This window comes from Haliaeetus leucocephalus, unplaced genomic scaffold, assembly GCF_000737465.1.
Source record: "Haliaeetus leucocephalus isolate CR32 unplaced genomic scaffold, Haliaeetus_leucocephalus-4.0 Scaffold1, whole genome shotgun sequence".
NCBI classification, from domain to species: Eukaryota; Metazoa; Chordata; class Aves; order Accipitriformes; family Accipitridae; genus Haliaeetus; species Haliaeetus leucocephalus.
The window spans coordinates 7,162,009-7,177,115 of NW_010972437.1; the positions used below are offsets into that span (position 1 = coordinate 7,162,009).

The following is a 15,107-nucleotide window of genomic DNA, read 5'->3' on the forward strand; positions in this document are numbered from 1 at the left end:
ATTGCAACTTCTTGAACTGTCCATTAATCAGAAGGAAAAAACATACAAGATAAAGACTGATTCATGAAGAATCAATGTTCTGGTGCAAAATCAAATACCCATCCCACAGCAAAGCAGATACATGACACATGGTGTAGCAAAGGACTAAAGCTTGTCTAATAGGGACTGTGAGATCAAAAGCAACTTATTTTGCAACAAAGCCAGTATTGTTTTAAGCTGTTTGCCATAAGGGAAGCTGAACACTCTGTACTTGGACTGCAGCTTTGGCATGGCTACCAGCAACATACTGGAAGTTACCTGAGACTAACTGCAAGATCTGCAATAGAGACAGAACATAAGATTTCAGAGATCTGAAGGCCACTAGTGCATTGAATGCAACAGAGCAGGAAAACTTTCTTACCTGGATTCTGGTTATAAAATGGTCCTCCATTCATCTGGTTCTGAAGGCTTGTCTGTGATGTGATTGAAGGAGGACGCCGATATGGCAAAGATCCCCCTATTGTTGGGGGTGTATGTCGAGATGCAGGCCTGTTCATGCTGTAGAACTGAACTGGGTGACCTAGGTTAGAAAGAGAAATGTATTAGCAGAGAGAAGAACGATGCCTGCCTTTTTTATATCTGCATTCAATATTCAAAGGCTTGGAAAGGTTTCTGTTTTTTTAAGACAGTCTGCATCCTCGGAGCAGTCAGCCAGTTGAGCTGCCAGACTGGCAGGACACTGGATGTCTCAATAGCAGCACAAAAAACAACTCTCCTAACTGCCTGTACTCAGCACTGCTCACAAAAGCCAGTATGAAAATACAAAGGGGTCTAAGCTACAAAGTTTCAAAATGAGAGAAAATAATTCCCAGTTATCCATTTTATATAATGTATTATAATAACTTCTTGCAAATTTAGTTATTCATAAAACTGCAAAAAAACCCCACTTCACAGTCCAGCAATTAAACAATATACACGTACAAACTAACTATATGCCATTTCCAAGATACAAAGCTGTTACCTTCTACAACTGAAAAACACAATACTAACTATCTTAGTGCCATTCAGGAAATATGCAGAGAATCATCTGGGGAAAAAAGAATGTTAGAAACTGCTTGAAGGATGGAATAAATGAAATCACACTCAAAGACCCTCTTTCAGGGAGCTGTCAATTGAAACAACTCCTTAAAAATTTGCTCTCCATTTTAATCACTTCCTGTATCTAAGTAATCAATCCTGAATCTAAGCAAGCAATAAATGAAGCAAGACCATTAAGCTATCTTCTGTGCTCACATAAAGTGCTCTGGCTTATATACTGTATATAACAGTAAACAGGATTTATTATACCCATATGGGTTATTACCTTCCCTAACTATTCTGCCTCCACCATTTGTGCTAGAGGTAGATTTCAGAGTTTGCAAGAAAACAAGGGACGGTCACTGTGGTTGAGGAGACATGCATGCAGGGAAGTAAATAGGGAAACAGAACAAATGAATGCGCAATTTTTTAAAAACCTGCATTGTTCTCCACTATGTTTTGATTGCTTTGCAAAACTTCACACTAAGTCAATAAATAAAATGCAAGTTGCTTGCTCTGTTACTTGCTTCTAAGAGCAAATGCATGAACTACAGAGTCACATTCCTCCTGCTTTGTACAGATATGTACATCTCAAAAAATGCACTTTTTACAGGTGAGGAAGAAGAACAGTTAAGGAACAATCCACCTAGTATATAGGCTTTTTCACATTTTTCCTAATGCATCTTTCCAATGTGTCTGTCTCCCTGTTACTTAATGCACTGGTAGAAATTGGTGGTGATTGGAGAGAAGGGAGGAGAGAAGAAACGGATAAGAGATCCTTAAGGACCAAAACCTACAACCTCATAAACGGTAAACTATCCAGTCTCTTCAAGTACTTTATTTCAGAGAAGCCATGCAAGGAACCTCACTAATAGCACAGGAAACAAAAGATCTTAAAAATAGTAAGTAACCTGAAATTTCTCTTATGCAATTGTGAATGTGATTTTATACCCATTAAAATACTAATCTCTGCTTGATTTTGATTTGTCAAAAATACAGAAGCAATATGGCTTAAGAACTGGGATACTGACAGTGCATCAAAAATGGAAAACTGATTGAGGCCCCATATGACACAGCTCATCTTCTGAACATGAAAGTAGTTTATACATCAGGATCATCTTCTGATACCAAAATTCATCACAGTTTGAAAGCTTCTAGTCATAGTCATAGATTCTAGTGTAAGTATGCTCTAATTTTATGAGAGCCACAGTACCTTAAACTAAATATGATTTCAAGAATGTTTCTGACACCTGGTGAAATTCTTACTAAGACCAACACTAATAAACACACAAACCAATTCACGCTGTTGTGATCAGCCTCCACTATAATGAAAAGTAACAAAGCACACAGGTAGCCATACATGAATTTGGCTCTCTAAAGGAGATCTTTACAATGCAGGTGTAACTCCTCATCAAAAGCTGATACAGAACAGTGTTATGGTTAGTAAGCACTATATGCTGCAGCTTTAGCATATGAGAAAATGAAAAATGTAGGATGATTTCATAAGCATTAAAAAAAGCAAGTTGCAATATACACCATAAGTACCACCTATTAAAACAAAATGCTTTAGTACTATTCTGGGTAATAAAAAGTTGTATTTTACCTGACATTGAACACAAAAAAAATGTCTTTTTTAATCAGTTCATTGAAAGGACACTAGTCATTTGAAAGCATTGAAGAGACCAGTCATATAAATTATACTTTGCTAGATGCACTTTTTTTTTACTCCATTACTGAAAGAGAATAATCAGACCTAGAACTATCAGTGCTGGTTCCCCCCAAATGTAATTATTCTAGGAGATTCTCAGTATGCAAACCACAGTAAAATGATACTGTAATAAATAATTACATAAATGTAAGAATAAGAAAGTGATAAAACTAAATGATTGTTGTTTATAAAACCAGCACACCTTGAATTGTCTACTATAACCATTACCTTATAGTTGGATATTAGCAGGTATTTTCTAGTTATATTAAAAAAAATTAAAAAAATCACTGCTTCTGAAGTAACTTTGAAAAGCCTTGGATCATGATGACATCTGGGTTCACCTGCCCACCAGCTGGAGCAGACACTCACCTGTAGAGGGTGTGGAAGAAACAGCAGGGGGAGTTGGAGAGGTGAAGCCATCAGCAAGGGGCTGAGCTCCTGCAGCAGCAGCAGCAGCATCTGGGGCAGCGGAGGAAGGGGCAGGAGCAGGAGGAGTGGGGGCAGGAGCAGAGGTAGCAGGAAGGGGAGAAGTGCCAGCCGAGCCAGCAGGGGCTAAGTGAAGAGAGGAGGAAGAGGTGGAGTTAATAAGGAGGTATGTTAGCAAGGATTAGAGAAAGCCTTTGACTATTCAGTGTTAGCTATTTTTTAGATGCATAGTATTTTAGAATGCACGAGGAGATGAGAGAAAAATGGAGCTGTTAAAGAAAGGCTCATTCCTATGTACACAGCAAATGAGGGTCAAGCAAATCCACTTCTTTCCAGGTCTGAAGGGAACAACCCAGAACTTCTCACTGAAAGCCGTAACTTTTGAAAGATACGTTTGCACTTTGTTATGTACGCTTCGATCTGTAGCGCAGCTGCCCTTTGCTTTTATACGAATTAGAAAATAGAGAGAAGAGGAAAGCCAAAAATTTCCACTTCTTTGGTTCAGAAGCATCATGTATTTCAGATCACACTGCAAGCCAACTATACACTCTTCTTCACTGAAAGGGCTAAGCAAAGGAAAAAGAATACTAGTATCACTTCCTGTATCTGGAAAGACTGGGGCGATTACATTGAACAAGTGTCTTTGTGACAACTCAGTTAGGCTTGCATTAATGTACTGAAGATTTACCCTGTACCTGCCTCTCATTTCATCTAATTTTCTAAAAACATGCTTCTATGTATCTGCATGAACAGCCAATGAAAAAACATTTATTTGCTTAAAAGGACAACAGAGAAGTTCCCCCTAGCCCACTTAAAAAGGTGTTGTGTCCTACCTAGTCACATGCAGACAGCCAGGCAAAAAAGTCTGATAAACAAATTAATATATAAAAGAAGCATTAGAGCACATTGGACACTCCCAGAAAAGATACTACTTGATTCAAACTCATACTATCAATAGCAAGCAATTTTCAAGGCTTGCGTGTTTCTGGATAATGAACTTTGAGACTTCTCTTGGGGTTTAGGAGACTTGCAAATGCTAAAGGTTAATGCTGAATCAGAAAGAGGAACAGCAAGTTTCCATTCACCTGGATAGACACTGGGAGGAGACGGTGTGGGAACAGCAATAGGAACACCCACACTTCCACTTCCACTGTTCTCTCGGCTGCTGCTCCGACTACTTGGGTGGCTTCCTCCACTACTCCCACTGCTGCTGTAAGAAACCAAAATAACCCAGGGTATGAATATGCTGCTGTGCATGCTGAAACGTAAGGTCCCTCATGTATCACCTTACTAATTCAAAGGAACAACAGGGAACAAGAGAAACGAAACAATGATATAAACCTATATAAAGCTTAGTCTTCCTAAAACTCTTCACTTTGACTACAACACAACAGCTTTTTCAATTAGTCTTAGTGAACTTGCCCAAAAATGAAACACTTCTGGAACCTTGTTCCAAAGCATGTCATTCCAATATTGTTAAACCCCTACTGAACAAATACAGACCTTTTTCCTATAACTTACAAAACATGTAGACTGTTTAGACTCTGATTTATATGCTTTCAATATGAGACTACTGAAATCTGGAAATTGTAAGACAGTAAAGCAAAAGTCAGGTTTTCTTATATTTTAAGTCCACCTGTTTAGCCACCCTCAAGTACTTATGATGTTTAAAAAGTAAAGATTTCAAGGGAAGCATTTAGACCTGTCACATCACGAAACTCTTATTATCCTAGAGAAAAGGCTAGCCTTCTGCAGAACCTTTGGTAATACAGTTCAGCTTTATTCTGTGTTTGAAGTTATCAGTATCCTCAAAATACAATGCTCTTTTTCAGCTGCTCAATCTATAAACATCAAAGACTGTTCAAACAAAAATGTGAACTATAAGCATACTATGCGGTCCTTCAACATGTAAAAGGCAAGTTGCGTACAAAGTCTCCTCCCTGTTTTGTATGCATTTTGTAAAATAATATCACGATTTACCTACTTGAAAGACTTCAAAATTTAGTAACTCATTAAGTACTGTAACAAAGTGATAGCACTAAAATTAAGATGACTAGGGGATTAAGTGAACAATCTTAACACAATTCACAGTTTTGTGAATTCTGGTTTTATGAGAGCGCATTCTCGTCATGCCAAATGATGTTCCTAGTCCATATCATGAATTAGCAAGCTTCACTGTAGAGGTGCAGATGGATTTGATATTTATCATAGCATTTATTGTCCATATGCTTATACAATACTAACCACACTTTGTACAGGACTACACTGAATACCTGTATGTGCGATTCCTCTGATTCACAGAAGCTGTTCTAACAGGGCTCTGTTGTGAGGGAGCCATATTGCGTGTTGGGCTAGGCACGTAGTCATTTGGTACAACCGGAGGACGTACTGGCTCCAACGTACGATAGGGAGAGTGACGCCTACACAAGGACAAGCATATTTCACAAGCAAATTAAGATAATACAGACAAAACCAAAGATTTTTCATTCTTTAAAAGATAGCTACATACTAATCAGCAATGGGAACTAGAAAAAATGTTTTTCAATAAGTTTGAAGTATCTGCTTTGTAGGATGAGAAAAAACAATTAAGGATGTTCTTCATGTACTTCAATCTTCCTATTAATAAACTCTGCGTTGCACATCCCGTTGTTATTTTAAAGGTAATCCATATTCTGTTTTAAAATACAGCACTGCAGTCTGTATGTATATACATAATCACATAACCAACAAACAGCGTTCATCCCAGTTCTAACACATTTTCCTAAGGTCAAAGTCAAGTTCATAGACTTAACAGAAAAGTACTTTTATCACACAGAGCACAAATAATTAACGAACAGTGCCACATACTAGTTTTCCAGTTGTTCAGCACCACCTGTCAAAGCCACACAATTAACAACTTTTTACTCTAAAGCATGTAGTTAAGTGTTCTGCAATGACAAAAAGGGTCCTGTTGGGAAAGGATGATGATGCCCACCGTCTTCTCGCAGAAATGTGCTAACTGATATATAAGACATGACCAATATAAGAGGATGCAGATGTAATACCTCTTGACCTTTGTGAATGGTTAAAACAAACCCAAAAAACCCGCAAACCAAAACCCCCCACACTACAGAGAAAGATCTTCCCTTTTTTCCCTTCTGTTCACCAAAGCTGTTTACACATTTGGTAACTACACTTACCCGATAGTTCCTTTTCCTGACATCGGTGGACTTGGTGGCTTCTGGGTGGGTGGTGTTGTACGAGGCAGCCCACCCATCTTCATATTCTGTGTGCTGACCTGCATGAAAAAGTGGGGAAAAAAAACAGCCTTCACTAAGCTCAGCTTCTAGGGGGAAAGACACTGAGATGCCTTTAGCAATTAACTCTAAGTAAGGGAAGGTTTAAACAAACAAAAAAATTGAGAGGCCATGCAATTTATATGCAATTTCCACTCTGCTAGAAGTCAAGAGTTGCGCTCAAAGGACTCTTTATTACATAGGGTTTTTAAAACTTGTATATACAAAAAGTGAATTTGCCTTTAGACTATCCCATAAACATTAAATCACTGACAATACAGACACTGTATCTAACTTGGTTAAACCTCCCAGTCACCTTTTGAGATAAAGGCAGTTATTTCAGGTTGCACTACTGAATGGTAAATTTGCAAAAATATTTTTGAATACTCTTTAAAAATACTAAGGTTTATCTAATAGGCCACAATTTAATGTAATTCATCTAAATATGGAGAAGTCAAAGTAATCTCCAAATAGGATCCATTAATGTTTCAATGTTTTCACAGTACAGTATCAAAACTTTTAAAGATAATATTTATTGTAAATATTATTTATGTATATGTAAACATAGAGGGAAAACTATATGGAGAAAAATACAAAGATGTACTTTTTTCCACCACCAAATCTGTAGCAATTTAATCTCTAAGAACTGATAAATAAATGGACGAGGAGAAAAATATTTAGCTGTCATGTGACGTAACTGCAGTTGTCCCCTCCCTCACTTTCAGGTTAAAATACTAATTAAGTAACTTTTCTATAAAAGAATTTACTCTAACTTCCTTAAAAAACTCATCTGCATTCCTGACGGACTGATCAATCTAGGAATCATAAACCATTGTTACCAATGTAGGCATTTTGCTTATCTATATACTGCCAGCCAAGCGTAATTCCCTCAATGCATGCACTCTTACAGGAATCAGTACAGGTCTTCTTACAAGTCTCTGTTAAACAGCTTTGATTTATGAATGCTCAAACTATTGCTTAGACACAGAGATATTCAACAAACCTAAATAAGTATGCTTACATCCCTTTTTCTGTTGTTACTGTCATGCTCTATTTCACAGTATTTCTTATTTCCAAAATGTAAGTTTTGCCTACTACCCCCACCTCCCATATAAAAAAGGCACAGTGATCAAGGCATTAAGAGTATTTGCAAACGTCATTAAAGGCAAATTACTCCTTTAAAATTTGACTATAACAAGTCACTTAAAACCCTGGCAATGTTTAGATTTGTGAATTGATAAATATTGAGAACAGTGTAATATATTCAGTATTCTAATCCACTGTAACTTGATTCCTTGGCTCTAAATAATCCCAGTGCTATCACATTTTCAATCTGCTGGGAGGAAAAGAAAACCAAACGTTGGAAGGTGGTTTTTTTGTCAGACTCAAAAACAGATGTTTGGATTTAGTTGTGCAAGAGTACTTTGTAATGTCAATTTAAGACAAAATTCTTTTGCACAGCATTATGAAGTCCTTTAAGCCAACTCTAAGCAACAAGAAATCTAAAGTTAATTCAAGTGAGGGATGAGGTGAGCACTAAGCTACAACTACTTGAAGGGAAGAGGGAAAGTGTAAAATGAAGTATATTTTATTCTATACACGGAACATTAAGAAATAGCACAAATCTGATTTTTTTTTTTAAAGTTGCAGCACCCCCTGTATTTCCTCTTTCATTAAAGACGTCTGTTTCACCCTCCTACCTATTTGAGTTGTCCAAAAAAGACACAAACAAACCCCCACCACCACCTTAATTATACACTCACTGCATTGTCACTTGCTGTATTTTCAAACAGCCCGCTAAGCCTAGTGGGGCAGGGGGCTCAGATGTCTTTAGATGACAGCAAACTTAGACCAATCTGTGTGTCCCTGAATACTCCATTTAGGTGTTTTAATTAGCTACACTATTGTTTCTGACCAGATGAGGTAACCACTAGCTATCACTTTACAGTTAATATAAAATTCCATAAAGAATCTTATTATTTGTATACAATCACTGCAGGAACAAAAATGAAGTTTTAGGCTTCTACTCAGCTACAGCTACATGAAAAGAAAGGACAGCAGAGGTGGAGGATGCAGTGACATCACGCAGTATACAGTAAGAAGTGGAAGTAATACTTGCCGGACTAATGCACAACTCCAGTGACTGTTAGTACTTCCATTAACACTGTGAATAAACATATCCTTGACATAGGATGGGAAGAAAGCTTTAAAAAATGTGGCCAAAGAAAAAGTGATCCTTTTTTAGCCAAGAAACTTTAGTCACGAAGAAGCCACCCTCAAGAAAGACTAAACTGAAAGATGGGGCAATGCACTGACAGTAAGCTTAGTTTCAGGCTCTTTGAAATTACTTTTCAACATTGAAATCAAAATGTTGAAAGAGCAAGTAATTAAAGTTTACAGGGCTGTCTTCAAATCTGACAGGATTGATGGCTTCAAGATAGCTACTGTAAGTTAAACAACCCTATCTGAGTAACTTCGCCTTTGACTTATGGCCAAAAAAATCACAGAAGAAAAATGAAGAATATAAAATTATTCCAGCAGTTCTGATCAAAATGGACAGATATGTGGAAATATCACGCAAGACACTAAAAAAGTTTACAGACTGCCTTGAGGAAAGAAAAAAAGAAAAAAAAGAAAATTTAAAACTATACAAGTTGCAACTTCAGTTGAGATACAAATACTCTAACATTTCCAAGTGTACCCTTCAATGATAACTTCTACTAGGCAAAAAAAAGAGAAAGCCATTAATGCCCCCCTCTTGCAAAACTTTACTGTATTGCCTTTTCCATTTTGCACATATGGTTGTAAAGATAGTTTCCATACACAAATCCTCATCCACACACATCCCTGTTACAAACTTCTAAAATCCAAGGCAACCACCAGAACTCAAGGTCACATTTCCATTTGCTGTCAAGTTTCAAAAAATCCATTTGCTGGAGTAAGTTGGAATTTGCCAGAAGTTGTGCTGTTTCTGACGACATTTCCCCTAGCTCTGCACAGCTGGAACGAACCAGATGCAACTAGATTAATTAGAGGGTGAAAGCAGAGGAATTCATTTGTCTGTTGGTGGTTTGTTTGACTGCAGGCTGCAGGACCCCACAGATCCATGAATGGTCTGTAGTTAAAAGCTTGCAAATTCTTTTAGCAAACTGTGTGGCAAAACAGAGCCTGCAACCAGAAACACAAAGGAGTATCTCTGCCTTTGCTCACAACTGCCAAAACAGCTCACAACTGTGCTAAAAAAAGAAAAAATTAAGAGAGGCAATAATGGTTTGGGCACAAAGCTCAGGAAAAAAAAAACCTAAACAGCTGACTGTTCTAAAATCAGGAAGACTACCCTGTGAACCGACAAGTAGTGCACAGGGTCTATGCAGAATGCATGCAGGGATTTTTTCCATTCTCTTCTTGCCTCTTCCAACGGAAGCAAAAAAGTAGAAAATATTACCAACTGAAATTACAGGGAGGAGCACCAAATAATTCTAGGGAGATCTTGGATAAGCTTTTTTTTTTTTTTTTACTGGATACCTTGCAGAAGCTTTTTATATGTGAACTAGCAAGCACCTGCACTACAGATGAAAATGTCTTCTACCAAAGCCGTAACTCTGTCAGCACTGGAGCTGGAATTTGAAGTTTTGCTGAGGAAGAAACTGCACAAACAACTTCAAATAAGCAGATCCTTGGTAAGTAACACATCCTGGAGGATAGTCTGAGATCCAGCTCCACAGCAACAACTGTAAAATGAACTGTAAAGAAATGGACCACTACAGACCATTCTATTTTAAAAGGGTACAATAGTATTTCATCCAATATTTTCTACATTGAGCTACGGGGTCAGTTTTAGAAAGGTAACATCTGATGATTTCAAGACATGACAGGGGATTGGACTAGAGCCCTTAGAAAATGATCATTTTAAGTTTAATTTTTTGAATGATTAAGACATATTTATCCAACTTCTATTTTTGGCAAAGAGTTTTCCATAGATCCCAGTGATGAAATCACCTTCTTATGGTCCTAGATATGACTGTGTTTCCTTCATAGTTACATTTTTATAAACATTGAACAGATTGAGCTTCTTTAGCACTCCACTGTACAAGAAATTTGTAGTGAAAGAAACTGGTTAAAACTGAGAAATCCTGCAGTTCATTCAATTCAATTCTTGGGAAAGTTTTCATGAGCAAAAAAATTCACTGAACAAGAAGTGCAGAAATACATAGTTGGTCAGATGTAAGAGCTGGTCATCAGACGTGCAAAAACTATTTGCACAAATGCACGGTGTATTTACATGGCTGTAAGTCACTTACCTGCAACAAAGATTTCAATCCACATTTTTACTCTTCTGAAGAACATCTCATTGTCAGTTCAATTACCAAAACAAAGTGATTTTTTTTTTTCCAAAAATCCTAAATACTAGATATTCCACACAATCAAACCTCAGGAGGAGCCAAAATTGGACTCAGCCCAGAAATTTTTAAGTGGGGCTTTATGGTCACATCAGATTTTCTAGAACTTTCAGGATGTCAAAAGAATCATCTTTTCCCCAAAATCTAATAAGAAAAAGTGTCCCAACAGTAACGTTCCATGGATTATATTCAGAAGCTTCAAGCAGCTACCCAAACTTCTTGAGCAGTTTTATGCCTGACTCCAGCAAAAACAACCTAAGGCTGAATGAAAACTACCTTCCCACACTTTGCTTCATCTCATTAACGCTAGAGAGGATGAACAGATTTTTGGCCCATCATCTGCTACCTCAAAGTAAATTCCTTTTCAGGCTGTGCTTAGCCACTTGAATACTTATTCTGCATGTCTAACTAAACCATATGTTTGTCAGTTGATTAACCGGTTGATAGGGAAGTGAAATGTCTAAATTTCAACCCTGTCTTGGCAAATGACCACAAGTAGAAGCTTCAGCAAGTGAGTTTACTTGTTTTTACCACATCCACCTACGTAAAGTAATTGAAGAACCAAATCTGGTAAATATAAAAAGGCTTAAAAAAATGTCATTTTCAATTGATTTGCTGACAGGAGATGCTACAAATACTCCTCTGACTTGTAATCGGAATTTTCTTCAAAATCTGTTTAAAATGTAAATTTAAGCTACCCAGACACAAGCACAGTTACTCCTGCTACAGTCAGTCAGTTTAATATTGTAACTGTTAGCTAAGACTAAGGTTTCTTTGCAGCCATGAAAAATAAATACAGGCTAAACACTTCATATCCAACTTCTCGTAAGTGAAGTAAAATTATTATTCACATGGAACTAGGGTTAGTAGCTGCCTTTTAGTTTTCTTCTTTCAGGCTGATGCACAGTGACTATAGTGAGACTTAAAGAGTGACTTAGGTCTACTGAGAGGTGCTGCGCTGCCTTTTTCTTCTTTTTTTTTAACCCACATGTTTTGGCAATGAGAAGTTGATTGATATATTGTGATTTCCCAAATCAAATTTCTGATCAGGTTTACTCTAGTAAAAATAAAGAAATATTTTAACTGGAGTTATAATAAAAAAGTGTTATTTTCATTCCAAACCTATAAATAGAAAAAAATAATTTTCTCTGAAAAGCTGAAGAGACTCTTATCACCACTGCAGATGATGCACAGATATGGCAGTTCACACATAATCTATAATTATACAATCGTAAATTATTTTTCTTAGGATGGTCTTTACTTGTTTGTAACTGCAACTGCAGAGAGCAACAAACAAAACTGAGTTTGCGAATTGTTTTTTTAAGTTCGCTGAGAAAACCATCATCCAATATGAACCGCACCCAGAATAAGGCATATTCAGCATTAGAAGTATCCATTTTGTGTGGATAGACAGAAAGAGCCAGGGAGGAGATATATTTTGCAATTCTCAAATAAAAAGCTTTTAAACACTACGTGACTTGAAATACTGTATCTCACACACTTATGTAAAAATAAATTTCAAATGACATGCAAGAAATCTCTCATTTCTTAAAGATTTCCCATTGTGATCAGATGCACAACATACACTTAAATATCTTACTAAAAGTACCATCTGGCCAATTCCATAGGGACATCATTGGGGTATCTACAGTAATACATGGTTTTACAGGCAATCTCTTCAGCAATGTGCAGGATTTTCTTTCAGCTTTTTCCAGTCATGGAAAATACTTAGTCATGAAAAATATTTCACATCAACTTGGAACTTTATTTAATTAATGTACCCATACTACATATTAGTATTCTATGTTCTAAAATACAGTTCCCACTTTAAAACTGTGGCGCTGCTACTGAAAAACTTTTGTTCCCTCTTTCCCCAAACCAGATGCGCTTCAGGAAGAGGATGATACCACAATACTCAATAAAGGCTATAACCTATCTATTAATTAATGTACTATGAACTCCAGCACAGTACCGTGTAACTTCATTTAACTGCTTGTCTAATTGTTTTAATGCTTTGTATTGCTACTTCTGCAGCCACTAAGGCTACTAGCATTTAAACCTCTTTAAGATGCTTGAGAATTTGACATACTTCAGAGTTCTTTGATGTAGTATTCATTTAATATTCAACTAAATAAATCACTTAGCTTGTTGTTTAAGAGTTATTAAATATTTTACATAACTACCAAATTTGTGAAAATTTCCATGTATGAGTGCCTCTCAGTATTTAAATAGTGCTAGCAGTTTCTGAAAAAATTAAGGATACTGCAACTTTAAAAAATAATATACAGATTTGAGTTTGTTACACACCTTTGGAGCCCATTATCTGAACAATCTCACACTGAAACATTAATCTAAATCAAATCATAACTTACACCGTATATAGGATAAAAAGAATATTACACAGGGGGAGGCTCATATTCAGCTGCTATCTATTCACTGTATCTTTTTGTCTACACAAGGTTAGCACAACATTCCTCCCTTGTAAATGATCTGGTAGATATGTTGAAGGCAGTCAGTATTTTGCCACAAAGCTTTTAAAATGAGCTGTGTTAGCTTCCTTACATAAATACATCAATTTATATCACAAAATGTTTATCTGCAATGAAATCATTCAACAGAAGGTCTGATATACAGGAGGGAGAGCGGGTGTTGTTTTAAACAATCAGTAACATTCATGTTAATCATCTCCCCGTGTGTAATAGTCTCAGAATAATAAGAATGGAAATCCAGCCCTGGGGTTTCTTACCTTAAATCTAAGCAACCACTTAATGCATAAATGGAGCAAATAAAAGAGGTAAGGAAAAAAAGCATTGAAAGGTTAGTTGGAACTTCAGGATATGAAGAGAAAGGAAAAAGAAAGAAAAAAGTTAAGCATTCAGCATTAACAAAATAATGTATCAGTAGATCATAGAAAGAGTGGTTAAAGCAGAATGTGTCATGAACAAAAGATTTTCAAGCTGAAACTTTTAATATACATTGACCACAAAGCCTTTAGATTAACAACTTAAAATTAATGCTCAAATGCTTGTACACTGTTTATTCAAGTTCCTACAGTGCTAACAAAAAGTCAGCTTCTATCAGAATGGATCATGATATCTAGATGGATTAACTTCAGAGATTAATTTATTTGAGCTGTCAAAAAATAGCCTTATCAATACCCTGAGCTCATTTAAATTGTTACATGCATTAGCATATTTACAACTAGCTGAAAAAGAAACCTCTAGAATATGAAAGCTAATATATGTTCTTTTCTAGACAATGCTGTTAGTTAACTCTTAACCTGGTGCCCTGAGATCTCTCTCTAACAAAGATCAAGAGCAAATCATTACATCTTGTAAGAAGTACAGCACTCTATATGTATACTGCACCACATATCAGTATTTTCTAAACTACATTTTCTAAATATATTAAGACATGAACAAACTGCTAAATCTTATTTTAAAGCCTAAGTGCTAGCTTTTTGACATTAAGTCCTACATCTTAGTCGCACAATACCATGTACCTTCTTTCGCCATAATAATTTTTTCAAAAATACTAGTCTTTCTATTTGAATATCATTTGATCTGTTTTCAGTTCAGCTAATCTAAACATATCATTACATTTCATACACTTTTTGTAACACCAAACATTAAATATGGAGAATCTCAACAGTGGAGCAACCAGACTGACTACTCTGTTTCAACCATTTAGAAGAGACCCTAATGTATTAAAAAAGAAACATAATCTGATTTACTAGAAAATCTCCTGTCTTTGAGTTTAAAGTTCCACAGATCTATTAACCAAAACAGTCTCTGCTGCATACAGTTACATTAGAGGGTCCATGAGCAGAGACCTTTTCTTCAGCAGCACTGCCTGATAATTACGGTGCCTTTAATACACACCACTTTGAATGGATCAAGCTTTTTTGTTGGTTTTTTTTCATCCTCTTGACTAAAGAACTCTTTGGAGGGAAGAACAGATTGGAAGACTTTGTAGCTCAGGAAACTCAATTTGAAAAAAATTGAAAGCAAATCTCTTTCAGACAAAAGGTTCTTCAGATTTTTGCAGCATTGTAGCTTCAGGGAGAGATGAGGAGAGACTACTGGAATGATATAGTGGCACTTAAATTCTCTCTCACCTATTAAGTAACTATATTGTAGAGCACCTTTTCCTGAAGGTGGCATTCACTGATGCTTCGAATTTCTGAATGGAAGGAATAGGCACTCAAGCACTTACACTACTTCTCTCAACATGGCATACTGG

At 36.5% G+C, this 15,107-nt stretch overlaps 1 protein-coding gene across 3 annotated transcripts in view; it reads right to left on the bottom strand.

The window, feature by feature from the left end:
* Window positions 1-15,107, bottom strand: part of ABI2 (abl-interactor 2) — a 70,564-nt gene that overhangs the window by 14,259 nt on the left and 41,198 nt on the right. For 2 of the 3 annotated variants that reach the window (XM_010565431.1, XM_010565411.1), the window contains exons 4-7: window positions 6,370-6,467; window positions 5,464-5,610; window positions 4,276-4,400; window positions 401-559 (exon numbers count right to left, since the gene is read on the bottom strand). In XM_010565431.1, the coding sequence (XP_010563733.1) occupies window positions 401-559; window positions 4,276-4,400; window positions 5,464-5,610; window positions 6,370-6,467 (529 nt within the window). The remainder of the gene's footprint in view (window positions 1-400; window positions 560-4,275; window positions 4,401-5,463; window positions 5,611-6,369; window positions 6,468-15,107) is intronic. The other variant, XM_010565422.1, reaches the window with a different exon arrangement.